We start from the raw sequence: 15846 nt of genomic DNA, 5'->3' as shown, positions 1-15846 counted from the left end.
TGATGTTCCCCAGGGGGGTTTCTTTACATCCCTGCAGGTACGTAGTTATGTCAACACGTCTCTCTTACAACTCCACAGAGAACCTGGGTAGATGAGTCTGAGCATGGACCCCTCAGGCAGGGGTCCGGTGTCTGTATCCTGAGGGTCCCTCCCCATCACGTACCCACTCATCAAGGCGGTGGGAGGGAGAGCTGGGAACGACCGTATCACATATCAATGGGCAGTTTGCACTCACCTCGGTTCACTCGTCATCATTATACATTACACACGGTTTGCTGTACTTCCAGGTTGTGCATCGGGTACATTTATCTGGTAGTAAGTTACCAAACTCCACCCTGGTTTAGACCCACCTGCACCAGGTGCAGTCGAGACCCGGCAAGCCTCAGTCACATGTTTTAGCTGTGTCCCAAGCTGGCCCTGGACAGGTATATGTACCACCTTTTCATTTATGTGTAATATGGTAATGGATCCTGATCCACTGACTGCATGGTTTGGTGTAGTCCCGCAGGATCAGGCTGAGACCGCAGCAGTCTCCACCTACTTGCTGGACGACTGATTCTCCTCAGTTGGAAGAAAGTTATGGCACCATCTCACAGGCACTGGGCGGAGGAGGTAATGTCCCATCTTAAGATTCAACAGCCTAAATACACCACCCGAGGCTCCACCCACAAGTATTATAGGGTGTGGTTACCATTTCGGACCTATTTTTTGATTGAGATCCCCTTCATTAATACAAGGTAGCCACCCCCCCTCCCTTTCTATTCTATTTTATTCTATTACATTTATTTATTTATTTATTTTATTTCAATTTTGATTTGCCATTTGTATTTTTGTTTTGCTTCAAACAAATGTATTCATTAAGTGCCAGTTTCTTGTACCAAAGTGGTATCTCACTGAGGGTTCATAATGCTGAGCGGTAACTTGTTTGTATGTTTCTATGTCTTATTTTGAAGTATTGGTTACTACTGTGAGTGTACAATATATGTAAAAAAATCGATAAAAAAATATTTACAATCATAAATAAAGATCCACTATTATTAAGATCCCTTCACCCTCCAGTCCCAGCTGCTCGCAGGTGACGGGTGGCCTCAGTGCGCATGCGCCTGGCCGATCCGCAGGTGGGGGTTCAGTAGCAGCAGCATCCCTCCGCAGCATCGCTGGAGCAGCATCCCTGGAGCAGCATCCCTCCGCAGCATCGCTGGAGCAGCATCCCTGGAGCAGCATCCCTGGAGCAGCATCCCTGGAGCAGCATCCCTGGAGCAGCATCCCTGGAGCAGCATCCCTGGAGCAGCATCCCTGGAGCAGCATCCCTGGAGCAGCATCCCTGGAGCAGCATCCCTGGAGCAGCATCCCTGGAGCAGCAGCACCTGACCTGCAGCCAGGTGAGCGGCGGGAGACGCGCGTCTCTCTTTTTATTCTCACGCGGTGACAGAAAATATGAAACGAGTGGAAAAGCATGACGGAGCGGAGTGGCAGCCTAGTGCAGAGTTCACAAACAAGGTTCCTTTTTTGTTTTCCTGTATTTCGGACTTTTCCACTGTTTTCCACTGCGCGCGGCGGTCGGAGGTTCGAGCTCGTGACAGCCGTGTGGTGATCCATGACGTCATCCCGTGGAACAATCCCGCGATGGATTTTCTTTTTAATCTGTTACTTTGGAAGAAGCGGTTGTTGCGTCGTCTCGCGTGCCCCCCGGCGTGATGTCTCCATCAGCGGCGGCGGGGTCCGCCTTTCCCGCCGAGGATGCGCTGATGTGGATGAATGAGCTGAAGCAGCGCAGCTCGTTGTGTTGTGCTCAGGGATGCACATTCATTTCAAACATAGAGACTATAAATACTGTATATATATATATATATACATATATATATATATATATATATATATATATATATATATATATATATATATATATATATATATATATATATATATATATATATATATACACACCTCACCACCTCAAGTGACTGATCTGATGGATTGATGCTTTAAAAGGAAACTGTCACAAATCTTCCTTAATCCCACAAATTACTTTTGAATTTACATATATACATAATATACTTTCCATTGGTCTGGGATTTTTTTTAAATTTCATATATATTTTCTCTTTAGTTTTTATATTTATTATTATTATCATATTTATTATTATTATTATTATTATTATTATTATTGTTATTATTATTATTATTATATTTATTATTATGTTTATTATTTTTATAATTGTTATTATTTATTTTTATTATTATTATAATTATTATTATTATTATTATTATATTTATTATTATTATATTTATTATTATGTTTATTATTTTATAATTGTTATTATTTATTTTTATTATTATTATTATTATTATTATTACTATATCATTATTATTATCATAATTATTATTTTTCTCTATCTGTACTATGCCCACCAGAATTGTCTCTGGAGTTTTCCAAAAGGCATTTCACAACATATTGCACGTGTCATTTTAGATTAATTACCTTCATAAACCAGATACAAATAGATTTTTTAAAACGCCAAACCACCAATTGCCATGAAAATAAAGTCAAATTCCACATAATAAATCATAATAAAACAGAAATGAAGGAACCAACGAGAAGATGGTGGAGGTGCAAACCAATAGGGTCACAGAACCCTCTTTATAATAACATACCATTGTATTATTAATAATATTAATAATAAGATACCATTGTATTATTATTATTAATATTTATAACAAGATACCATTTTATTATTATTATTAATATTTATAATAAGATAACATTGTATTACTATTATTATTAATATTAATAATAAGATGAATAACGTCTGGTCCGACAAGCAGAGGACTGAACACCGTGCTCATGAGCAGTAAAAACCAAACGTTCTGATGCTGTTTCTGGTTGCCATGGTGATGCTGCCGCTCAGGTGCGGATGGAACGGGGGAGGTTGGGCGGGGCCGATCAAACCTCTTGATTCCTGACGGACGCGCGTTGATCAGACCGGCGTGGTCGTGTGGGAGGAAGTTGGTGTCAGTTCTATTTTTAAAAGCTGAAATATGAAAAGATGTTTTATTGTCAGGGCTCCGGTGGAGGGCGTGGTGCGGACGCTCCCGTCCCAAAACCACGCCTTTTCCAAAGTCACGCTGGAAAGTGCTCGAGGAGAATATTCTAATTCAAGCTCCTTCAGCGCCGTGTGCAGTCAGAAAAGTTGATTGAAGCTTGAGGTTCTAGTTGAGGATAAATTAGAAATAATTCACATTCAAATAATTCAGTCGTATAAATAATTGCAATTCACAATTTAATCTTCTTTTTCTTCATTTGTATATATATATATATATATATATATATATATATAATATATATATTATAATATTGATAATATACTGTATATATTACTAATGCAATAATACAGATAGACACCGTATGAAGAACAGCAATTGATCGACGTTGACACAGACATTTTGGCAGAACGCAGCTCAGTTAAACTTTGCAACATTCCTAACAAGGCTTTAAAATTCCCTTTAATTGTCGAATGGGATGTTTTTACAAAAGCTGGAATGCGGCGCTTGCGTGTTATCTGCGTCAGCTCTGTGAGGGAGCACAGGAACAACAACTGTAAAGCAGAGAGGAAGAGCTTCACCCCGGTGGCTCTCAACACGGGGTCCGGGGGCCCCCAGGAGGCCCCTCCAGAGCTCCCAGCCGGTCGCCTGCGAAATGATGGACAATGACACTGACACCGTTTCACCATCGCCAGGACGTTAGAGAAGGAGCAGTAACGACGGTTCCCACGGTGATCTCCCATATGAGAGCGGAGACACTGAATCAGATCCGACAAAAACAATATTGATCTGATTGGATCCAGAATCCGATCGAATGGACCGAAATAACTGAAAGGGTTCGAGAGGGACTTTCAAAGTGGGGTCCGCGGCACTTAGCCAGGGGGTCCGTGAAAAGTTTCCTTGGGGAAAAGAAAAACAACTTTCAAATACGTTTTGTGTCCTCTGAGGGGATTCGTCTTTTTGTTGAATCGTAGACAAATAAATGCCGCCCTGTGCAGCTCCCCGCCAGCGGGCGTGGCCGTCTCTCCGTCGTGCCTCTCTCTTGATTTGTGTTTGATGTTTTGTTTGGCTACAATGTCACTTGTTCATTCCATTGTTGGTAATTGAATTGAAACCGTTGTTTATAAATTCTGTATTTTGGAACGGTGCCGCACAAATATTTCAAACACATTTCCCTCGAGCGTTTCTGGGGGCCGAGGGAGGGGCCGAGAGGGGCCGAGAGGAAGCAGGAGGGGTCTTGCGGTTAATTGCTCCGAGGCCCCAAACCGAGCGCGCCGCGTCATCAGTCAGAGGAGGTGTGGCGGTTTCGGAGACTCGTCGCCGCGGCAACAGAAGCCGGCGGCGTGCGGGGGGGGGGGGGGCGGGTTCCCTCAGACCCAGCGAGGGGCTCTCTCCACCGCCGTCGCAGGGAGACGGTTTGTGATCCTCCTACGAGGAACGGAACTCCACCCTCACTGGATTCTCATTGAAACCTCCGTCATCAGAGATGGAAACGGTGCATGTGCATCACCCGACCACCTCCAAGAATAACAACTTGTTCATGTTGCAGTAATATTGCTCTGCTTTAGAGGTGAATCTCTGACCAAACAGAGGAACCTGCTTCACCTCCCCCAACCGCCCTCCTGGGCAGAACACGGTGTTGTCCCCTCAGTGCGTCATTGTAAACACGACTACGTCATTTAAAACAGGGGTCAGCGGCTCAGGAGGTGGAGCGGGTCGTCTAGTCGGTGGAAGGTTGGTGTCCACGTCGGGGGGAAACTTCATTTTAATCATTTTTATAAAAAAGAGATTTCTTGATCGTGAACGTGGTGACATCCAACATGAGCGCCAATAAAGTCATGTCAGGGGATGGTAGCTCAGGAGGTAGAGCTGGTGGTCTAGTCATGTAAAGGTTGCTGGTTGGATCCCAGGCTCCTCCTGCTAGCATGCTGTAGTGTCCTTGAGCAAGACACTTAACCCCTAATTGCTCCTGATGGCTGCGTCCGTCGGTGTTTGAACAATTGTAAGTCGCTTTGGATAAAAGCGTCTGATCAATGTAAATGTAAATGTCATATACGTGACGCGTTCACTTCGTTTTTAACCCGTTTCCGATTTTAAACTTGAGCGACGTTGCTTCGGGTCCAAACTTGTCGCATGAGTCGGACAATTCCAAGGCGTTCCGGAGCCGCTCCTGCAGCGCAGCGCGGCGCAGCTTTTTGGGTTTTGTTTTGTTTTTCCCGTGGGGGCGTTCTGTCGTTTGTGGGATCGGAGTCGTGAACGCACCCAAAAACAAACCGAAAAACGAAAGAGAATGTGTGTATTTACGTATTTAAGTATGAAAGTTGTTCCTCCGCAGGATGACCGAGGTGATAAACTCCCTGGAACCCGGGAAGGAAGAGTTCGGCGGGGGAGGAGCCGGGGCGGAGCAGGCCGCCTCCACCTTCCAGGTTTGTGATCGGTTTTCCCGGGAAACCCAAAGCGCCGACGGCTCGAGCAGCCTGTGACGACGGCGTTTCTTAGGCTCGCAACGACCGAAACGCCTGTGGCCTCCGAGTGGGCGAGCTCCGCCCTCGCGCCGGCCTCACAAGTCCTCGCCGCCGGGGTCACCGCTTCATTTCATTTCACATTTAAAACTGTCTCAAGGGGTTGACCCCAAAAGAGTAGTAAAAAAAAAAAAAAAGCTAACAAAAAAAAAACGCTTTTGCATGTGGTGCCTTGTTGACGCATGTGGTGAACCCCACACCGGACTCTCCTGCTCGGGTGGTGTCGTTCTTCAACCTTCTCGCCCCCCCGCGGCAGATTTTCCCGGATTCCCACGAGCGCTACCCCAAGCTGTCCAAGCGGCTTCCCTCCATCGTGGTGGAGCCCACGGACGGCAGCGAGGTGGAGAGCGGGGAGCTGCGCTGGCCCCCGGCAGAGCCCGTCCCCTCGGACCCCCACGGCCCCCCGCGGGACCCCCGGACCCCGGAGGACCCAGCTGCAGGTCAGGGGCTGTTTACACGGCATCGAACTCTACCGACAGAAATATAGAAATATACATCTGTTCCTACCGGGAGCCTTCAGGGTTAGTTCTGCTCATTTGCCGGTGCAGCTGAATGAATGAACATCGGGATATTTGGGAAACGTGATGATATCTGAGGGAAGGATGTTGTTTCTTCAATACAAGTTCAAGAAAAAAGGAGAGAAACGACTCAGGTAGAAACAGTGTGAGGGCAGGTCCCTGACCACGCCCACTCTCATTTAATGATGATGTGATGGGGGGGGACACACAGTGTTTATGTTCACAGTGTGCGGTTTTTCTTCCAGAAATCACGGAACCGGACCTCGACGTGGACCCGTCCGGGACGGAGGAGCAGGACATGGACTGAACTGACGGACGTAGAAGTTCAATCACAAGAGGACGGCGGAATGGAGCGATGGAGGGATGGATGGAGGGATGGAGGGAGGGACGGGCGGGCGGAGGAGACTCGGGGGCTTGGGGCCGGCGGCGGAGGGTGATTTGGGACTAAATTTGGAGAAATGAAAGTGCGGCATAATCCTACAAATGCTCTGTGGAGCGGCAGCTCCATTCATATTTCTATGATTCATTATTCATTCTATTCTATTTCTGCTGCGGTTGCAATTCATGAAGGAATTTCTCCATTCGCTTCATATGTTTTTCATACAAGAGACTAAACCCAGAGTTTTAAAAGATTCCATCAAAATACACTGTGCTCCAACACGGGATCTTCCCCCTCTGGCTCCAAGCCACGCCCACGCCCCAAACCATGTCTTAAGTATCTAGCTCATGTGTACCATACTATTCACGTTTTTAGCTTCTGTTTATTATTATTATTATGATGATGATGATGATGATGATGATGATGATGATGATGATTATTGTTCTTTTTTGTGGAGAGTTTTACATTCGCCGTGCGCTCGCTGCTGTCCAGCGATGATGTCGTAGATAAATCGATCTTCACTTTGTCATATTGACTGAAATGTTTTTTAGGATATGTCAGAGGAATGTCAGTCTTCCTCGCTGCGGTCTGCTTCATTTTTCGGTGTGTAACCGTGTTCACTGTAGATATTTAGAGCAATATGTCCAGAAGCGTTTTAGAGTCTTTTTTGTGACCGACTACAGGGATCAGGAAACAAAACTGTACATTTCGACGTGTGTAGACTGTGACAGACGTGATCTTTTTTTAAAACAGCGGAAACCTTAATTTATTGCACAAATAAATCTTTTGAAAATTCGTAAAACAGCGTTTCTTTTGTTGTTGTCAGGGCTGGATTATGAAAGGTTAATTCCACTCGGTATCTCTCCTCTTTAGAATGAGAGGTTGATGTGAACCCACAACGGCAGCTACAACAGCAGTAACTGGTGCACTCACGATGCATTGTTTTAATTCCTCCAAACTCTGCGTTTACCGCCAAGATCTGTAGCTTTGTAGTGTAATCAGCCTTTAATATGGCTCACAGTGATCACAGCAAATGTCTAAATGAACGATTATAAGAATATGGGGTGTACGCAACGTTGCTACAGCAGTTTTCCAATAGGAGGCGACGCAGCTTCCGGTTTCTAGTCTCCCGATGCAGCCAAAAGCAGCTGATTAGTGGAAGTGCAACAGAGATTCAAGAGATTCAAGATTCAAGATTCAAGATTTTTTTATTTGTCACATACATATACATACTTTCATACATATATGCAGTGAAATGTAAGAGCTGCCGCAATGGAGGGAAAACCACATTGTGATGATAAACACGTGTCACGTGACCCTGCGTCCAACTGCTAAACAAGACTCAAGAGGTTTATTTGTCACATATACACACATTCATGAATGTATGCGTCGAAATGTCTTAAACAAACAGGTTGAGCTGCCATTTGCGGAGACGTAAAAAAAAAAGAAAAAACATAGAATGTTCAAAACTCCACCAAATGCAACGTGGTGAATAGAGTCCCCCTAGAAACCAGAAGCTGTTAAGAAGAAAAGGCCGATGCACTGTGGGATAAGATAGCAGAGGGGCAAAATCCTGGTTCAGAAAGTAAAATCCTTTCAGGAATTTCTTGGTTTTGAGTCGTGTGGATCCGCTGCCGAGCATCAACCCAGAACTTGGAATGAGGAGCGGAACCAGGCGGCCGGTGCACGGCCGGAGCAGGGGCGGAAATTCCTGGGAAAAACAGAGAGTTGTCCTCCTCGACACATGATTATAAACATGACTGTATCATCTAAAGTAATTTAATAATATTCGTTGAAAGCGTTTGTGCTAATTATAGACGCAAAACCATGTTTGAATAAGTTTGTAAATATCGTGTCCCCCCCACCTCATATGCCTCACAGTGGTTTGGTCCACTGCCCACCACTACCTTCCACTGCCCACCACTACCTTCCACTGCCCACCACTACCTTCCACTGCCCACCACTACCTTCCACTGCCCACCACTGCCCACCACTGCCCACCACTGCCCACCACTACCTTCCACTGCCCACCACTGCCCACCACTGCCCACCACTACCTTCCACTGCCCACCACTGCCCACCACTACCTTCCACTGCCCACCACTGCCCACCACTGCCCACCACTACCTTCCACTGCCCACCACTGCCCACCACTGCCCACCACTACCTTCCACTGCCCACCACTGCCCACCACTACCTTCCACTGCCCACCACTACCTTCCACTGCCCACCACTGCCCACCACTACCTTCCACTGCCCACCACTGCCCACCACTACCTTCCACTGCCCACCACTACCTTCCACTGCCCACCACTACCTTCCACTGCCCACCACTGCCCACCACTGCCCACCACTACCTTCCACTGCCCACCACTGCCCACCACTACCTTCCACTGCCCACCACTACCTTCCACTGCCCACCACTACCTTCCACTGCCCACCACTGCCCACCACTACCTTCCACTGCCCACCACTACCTTCCACTGCCCACCACTACCTTCCACTGCCCACCACTACCTTCCACTGCCCACCACTGCCCACCACTGCCCACCACTGCCCACCACTACCTTCCACTGCCCACCACTGCCCACCACTGCCCACCACTACCTTCCACTGCCCACCACTGCCCACCACTACCTTCCACTGCCCACCACTGCCCACCACTACCTTCCACTGCCCACCACTGCCCACCACTGCCCACCACTACCTTCCACTGCCCACCACTGCCCACCACTACCTTCCACTGCCCACCACTACCTTCCACTGCCCACCACTGCCCACCACTACCTTCCACTGCCCACCACTGCCCACCACTACCTTCCACTGCCCACCACTACCTTCCACTGCCCACCACTACCTTCCACTGCCCACCACTGCCCACCACTGCCCACCACTACCTTCCACTGCCCACCACTGCCCACCACTACCTTCCACTGCCCACCACTACCTTCCACTGCCCACCACTACCTTCCACTGCCCACCACTACCTTCCATTGCCCACCACTGCCCACCACTGCCCACCACTACCTTCCACTGCCCACCACTACCTTCCACTGCCCACCACTGCCCACCACTACCTTCCACTGCCCACCGCTGCCCACCACTGCCCACCACTGCCCACCACTGCCCACCACTACCTTCCACTGCCCACCACTGCCCACCACTGCCCACCACTGCCCACCACTACCTTCCACTGCCCACCACTGCCCACCACTGCCCACCACTGCCCACCACTACCTTCCACTGCCCACCACTGCCCACCACTACCTTCCACTGCCCACCACTACCTTCCACTGCCCACCACTGCCCACCACTACCTTCCACTGCCCACCACTGCCCACCACTACCTTCCACTGCCCACCACTACCTTCCACTGCCCACCACTACCTTCCACTGCCCACCACTACCTTCCACTGCCCACCACTGCCCACCACTACCTTCCACTGCCCACCGCTGCCCACCACTGCCCACCACTGCCCACCGCTGCCCACCACTTGCCCACCACTGCCCACCACTGCCCACCAGTGCCTACCACTGCCCACCATCCGCAAGAGCCCCCCACACACGGACCCTGGGAACGAGTGTCTGTGGAGCGCTCTCTATAGGCGGTGGCTGACCTCCTGTCAGTCGTTATGTTGCGAAGCTAACCATAAAACAAAGGAGGTGTCGGACAGGTTCCTTTCCCTCTACCCCTCAGTAGAATAAAAGACATTTACATTGGTACCAGAATGCATTGTGTTCGCTCCGTCACCACGTGGGTTGCATTTTGTACGGACAGCCGCATCACCTCATGCATCTACAGGAAATGCAGGAAATGGGATTCAAATCGCAAACTTTTCACACCCTTGGGCTGGGGGGGAACATGAAAACGGGACTTCCTCAGCCTGGAATTTTTTTCCTCCTCTGCAAAGACGAAGGTGTTAGTTCGTTAAACAGGGATCTGGGTTCCAGTTCCAGTCTCCTGATGGATTCCAGCCTCCTCGGCATTTTGGGAGCAGCGGGGCCCTGTGGAGAGCCTGGGAGCGTTAAGCATCTCTCCGGAAACATTCCCAGACAACTGCCCAAAGTCAGCCAGCCCCATCCACCACATGTCGTGATGGAGCGGGCTGGGTGCGGCGCTTAGGTGGAGGGCGGAGCAGCTTCCACACACTATTTTAGGATTGGCCATCTCTGTGCCGTGTCTCGGGTCATTATTCGAGTCGAATAATTGGGGCCTCTGAGCCGACGTGTTTGAGCTGGCGTGGAACCCGAGCTCCGGAACTGAAACATGGGGTGTGGCCCTAGTTTTGTTTATTTCTCCTTTCTGGATGAAACACAGTGTTGTTTTTGCTTTTGCTAAGTCAGTTCCGTGGGAGAGGTTTTGGGAGATTTTTTAATCTTCAATCTCAGCCTGGGCGAAAATTCTGTATTGATATTTCATGTTGCGGCCTCTGACATTGTTGTCCTGCGCTGGAAAAAATATTTTTTCCCACAATATTTTGGGAACTTTTTTTTGATACAACAGTTCAAGGGTGGGTTCGGCATTTTTCCACAACAGGTCTTGAAATGTTGCTTGCATCATTTTTCATCATTTTTAACTGTTCATACGCAACCTGCTGAGGAACTTACCACTCTGCTGCAGCTTCTCTGAAGGGTTCTTTCAAATGGGATTTTAAATACATAGCGTACAGAGATGACGTGATAATTGGGTTGGTGCAATTCCCTCCGATTGTTATGATTATGAATGAGCCCAAACCGATTAGGAACCAGATACGACAGGTGAGTCCTCTGATAAGGCGACAGCACAAGTATTAAAAACACTGTTCAGTCTCCCTCTCTTTCTATTCCACCTCTCCCTTTCTGTCGGTTCTTTACGCTCTCATCCACACTCAGAAACACTCAGAGCGAGCGCGGCGCCCCCACGTATAATTTGGTCGCTCGTTGAGCCTGATTCGCTGTTAAAGGTCAGATTGTTGTCTTCATACACGCTGCGAGATGGATGGCAGGTTCTCCATCTTGTTTTTCTTTCTCCAACCCTCTCCTCACGACCTTTCCAGCGACACCCACTCGAGAGCACTTGATCGATGCAAGTGGGGTCTCCCCCGGGAGAGCGAGGGGTTACGGAGAGCACGGCTCGGAGGGACGAGATAAAATGCAGCATCTTTCAAATGTCGCCGGCTGCTTTTATTTTGAGAGGAAAGGACAAACATCTATATCTGTCTGTCTGCCTGTCTGTCTGTCCGTCTGTCTGTCTGTCTGTCTGTCTGCCTGTCAAATTAATTTTCGGATCGGCCACTTTGGCTCACTTGGCTCCGTCCTCTCCTCTCCTCCATTGTTTGCTCTTCATTCATATTCAATTTGGAGCCCAGAAAACAGACGTGTCGGCGGTCACTTGTGTGTGTGTCGTGTTAGAAGAGCTTTTTAACAGGCAGGGGGAGGCGGGGGAGGGCGGGGGAGGTGCCTTTTAACAGCACATGTGGAGGCTGTGGATGGGGGCTGAGGCAGGAGGCAGTTTGTTGATCCAGACTTTCATCTGCCTCGCCCGTTGCCTTCAAACGTCTCTTTTAACTGTGTCCGTGATAGGGCAGGGTCCTTCACCCCCCCCACGCCCTCACCCTCTCACTCCCACATCTCCCCCAAGCCCCTCACCTCCTCATATCCTAACCCTCTCATACCCTAGTCATCTCACCTCCTCACCTCCTCACTCCCTCACCCTCTCAACCCTTACCTTCCTCACCTCCTCATGCCCTAACCCGCTAAGCCTCTCACTCCCTCACCCCCTCACTCCCTCACCCTCTCATTTCCTAACCTTCCCACTCCCTAGCTTCCACCCCACCTCACGTCCTCACTCTCTCCTTCCCTCACCCTGACCCCTACTGTCCTAGGCAGACAGGCAGATAGACAGACAGACAGACAGACAGACAGACAGACAGACAGAGAGACAGACAGACAGATAGATAGATAGATAGATACAGACAGCTGTGATGTTATCTCCGTACTCTCCAGTGCAGTGGAGCTTAGGGTTACCGTAGAAACCTTCCTGTGAACGGATGAATCCTGAATGTCACGGCACTCGGCTCCACGCCGGGCGGCGCTGCGGGCGGAGAGGCCCCACCACTGCAGCTCCACCTCCCGGTGAACACCACCCTCTCAGGAGGTTGAGCCGGTGGGGGGTGGAAGGGAGGGGGTGCCTTATTTGGAGGGATGGAGTGGGAGTGGGAGGGTGGGATCACCAAAGCGTTGCATAAAGCCCTTACTATTCTCCATTTTAACAACGTGAGCAAGTTCACTTACTCGCCTGGAGGATTAAAGAGTATGTCCACTAGGGGGCAGATCAGGGCCGAATCATCCCCGCCGACACCAGACTGACACCAGTCATTGGTATTATAATAATACTATATTGTTCCTGTTGACATCAAGTGGAAGCGGACAAGCTCTAAAACGTTGTCGTCGTTTTCTGAGAGTCTGCTGCTGAGCTGCCTGTCACATCCGGATATACTGCCCCCGCTGTTCATGTGCTAAACTGCATCTCCTCTACGACACAAACACGTACTTAGAAGCAGGTATGAAGACGGTTCAGGAAATAATGCAACAGCACCGGTCTCTACAGCCCTAGGCCCAGTCCTAAACATCCTTAGTCCGTGGTCTCGAGAACACAGCCTACCAATGGCTGTCCAAAACACATTTTTACTAAATTCGATGCCCAACATTCATGTGCATCTGGATTTATTCCGAGTACTGACTTTCCCGAAGCCCTATGAAAAGCTAAAAATTCGGATCAGTTATTCCACATCAATCAACGCTATGAGATGAGATTGGGCTTTAAGAGCCAATAGAGAACCTACAGTGCAGTGATCGGGCCCATTAGAGTCTAATTTAATTGAAATCTCATCGCTTCCTGTCCAGTTTATTTCTGCAGACCTTAATCACGGTGCAGTCTCAAAGGGCTTCACCACAATCACATTTCACATGGAAATCCCCGAAGCAGCAGAGAGGAAACACTCCCCAATAAAGCACTCAGGGGAGGGGGGTGGGGGGTGGTAAAAAAGCTTGAGAAGTAGTCCCAGAGAGAGACCCCTCTGCAAGGGCTGCAAGGGAGGCCGAGTGGGAAATGATATTATTATTATTATTATAATACTATGACAAGTATTGGAGTCAGCGACATGTAAACGAGACGGTTTGGAATTCACCTGCAGAGAAGTCCTGGATCGTTAACGACTCCTACTCTCCGTCGGGATCTGGAACGCGGTCGCTTTGGTTTATGTTCCGCGTTCCTGCCTGTCGCTGTTGAGGTGGCCCAGGGCGAGCGGACAGGAGTCACGCAACCCCCGGTATCGCGGACGAACTCCACCTCCGTGTTTTTCCAGCCTCCTCCCACACAGACATGACATAGAGCAGACGTTTCCACGTGAATAATTCAGCGACCTTCACCGGCGTGCATGCTCCGGCGCTAATTGCCCTCAGGTGTCTAACTTTACGCCGCCGGCTCACCCTCAAAACCAAGAGGAACCAATAAGCGGAAAAACTCAGATGAGCCCGTTGGTGACACGTCCAGTCCACTCCAGACATGAATATTTTATACCCGTTGTCGGCAAATAGGTAAATGTCTCCTTTTCCCTCCTCCCAGTGTGTGGAATACTGTAATGAAGTAGTAAACCTGCATTGCTAATGTTCCTGTAACTGAGTTCATTACATACATATGATTGAACATCACTGATCCAAATTTTATTTCCCTTTTCCCGCCAACCATGTCAGCTAGGTAACCAGTTCCGTTTTATCCTGTGCTGTCAGCGTGCTGGACATACAGTACAACACAGAGTATTTGTTCCACTGCATCCAGGACAGAGTTAGTTGCAAGTGGAGTTGAACTTGTCAACCTGCAATGACTCTTTATTCATTCTTTAATCATCAACAACTGCTGCAATAACTCTGTCCTGTGTACGAGCTGTGGGACGAGCAGAGCACAGCTTTATATTACATACAACCACCACCAAGCAGCACCAAGCACCACCAAGCACCACCAACCACCACAACCACCACCCACCCCACCCACCCCACCAACCACCACCAACCACCACCAACCCCACCAACCCCACCAACCACCACCAACCTCACCAACCACCACCAACCCCCTCTTTGGAGAACCATCTCACCATGTTTTGGTCTTTAGACAACTAATAATCATCACTACTCCAAGAGGGAGAATCACCACGGGTGAGACAAATAAACAAAGAAACAAACAACAACATGTACATGAAAAAACATAAAAATAGAAACAAACAACATGAACATGGAAAAACATAAACATAGAAACAAACAACAACATGTACATGAAAAAACATAAACATATAAACAAACAACAACATGTACATGGAAAACTATAAACATAGAAACAAACAAGATGTACATGGAAAAACATAAACACAGAAACAAACAACAACATGTACATGAAAAACATAAACATTGAAACAAACATGTACATGAAAAAACATAAACATGGAAACAAACAACAACATGTACATGGAAAACTATAAACATAGAGACAAACAAGATGTACATGGAAAAACATAAACATAGAAACAAACAACAACATGTACATGAAAAAAACATAAACATATAAACAAACAACATGTACATGGAAAACTATAAACATAGAGACAAACAATATGTACATGAAAAACATAAACATTGAAACAAACATGTACATGGAAAAACATAAACATAGAAACAAACAACAACATGAACATGGAAAAACATAAACATTGAAACAAACAACAACATGTACATGGAAAAACATAAACATAGAAACAAACAACATGTACATGAAAAACATAAACATAGAAACAAACAATAACATGTACATGAAAAACATAAACATTGAAACAAACATGTACATGAAAAACATTAACATTGAAACAAACATGTACATGAAAAAACATAAACATGGAAACAAACAACAACATGTACATGGAAAAACATAAACATAGAAACAAACAACAACATGTACATGGAAAAACATAAACATTGAAACAAACAACAACATGTACATGGAAAAACATAAACATAGAAACGAACAACAACATGAACATGGAAAAACATAAACATTGAAACAAACAACAACATGTACATGGAAAAACATAAACATAGAAACAAACAACATGTACATGAAAAACATAAACATTGAAACAAACATGTACATGAAAAAACATAAACATGGAAACAAACAACATGTACATGAAAAACATAAACATTGAAACAAACAACAACATGTACATGGAAAAACATAAACATTGAAACAAACAACAACATGTATATGGAAAAACATAAACATAGAAACAAACAACATGTACATGGAAAAACATAAACATAGAAACAAACAACAACATGTACATGAAAAACATAAACAT

General features: G+C 47.1%; 1 protein-coding gene across 1 annotated transcript; it reads left to right on the top strand.

Annotated features, from left to right (window-relative positions):
* Positions 1-1260: 1260 nt before the first annotated feature.
* Positions 1261-6388, top strand: LOC307239324 (protein LBH; the record flags this gene model as incomplete). The annotated part of the gene is made up of 4 exons (XM_080012682.1): positions 1261-1382; positions 5377-5467; positions 5820-6003; positions 6327-6388. Exons 2-4 carry the CDS (start codon positions 5378-5380, stop codon positions 6386-6388), a joined length of 336 nt encoding a protein of 111 aa, XP_079868808.1. The 5' UTR covers positions 1261-1382; position 5377.
* Positions 6389-15846: the final 9458 nt, after the last annotated feature.

This window comes from Zeus faber (assembly GCF_960531495.2).
Source record: "Zeus faber genome assembly, chromosome: 13".
NCBI classification, from domain to species: Eukaryota; Metazoa; Chordata; class Actinopteri; order Zeiformes; family Zeidae; genus Zeus; species Zeus faber.
This window is presented reverse-complemented; position numbering and strand designations above follow the sequence as displayed.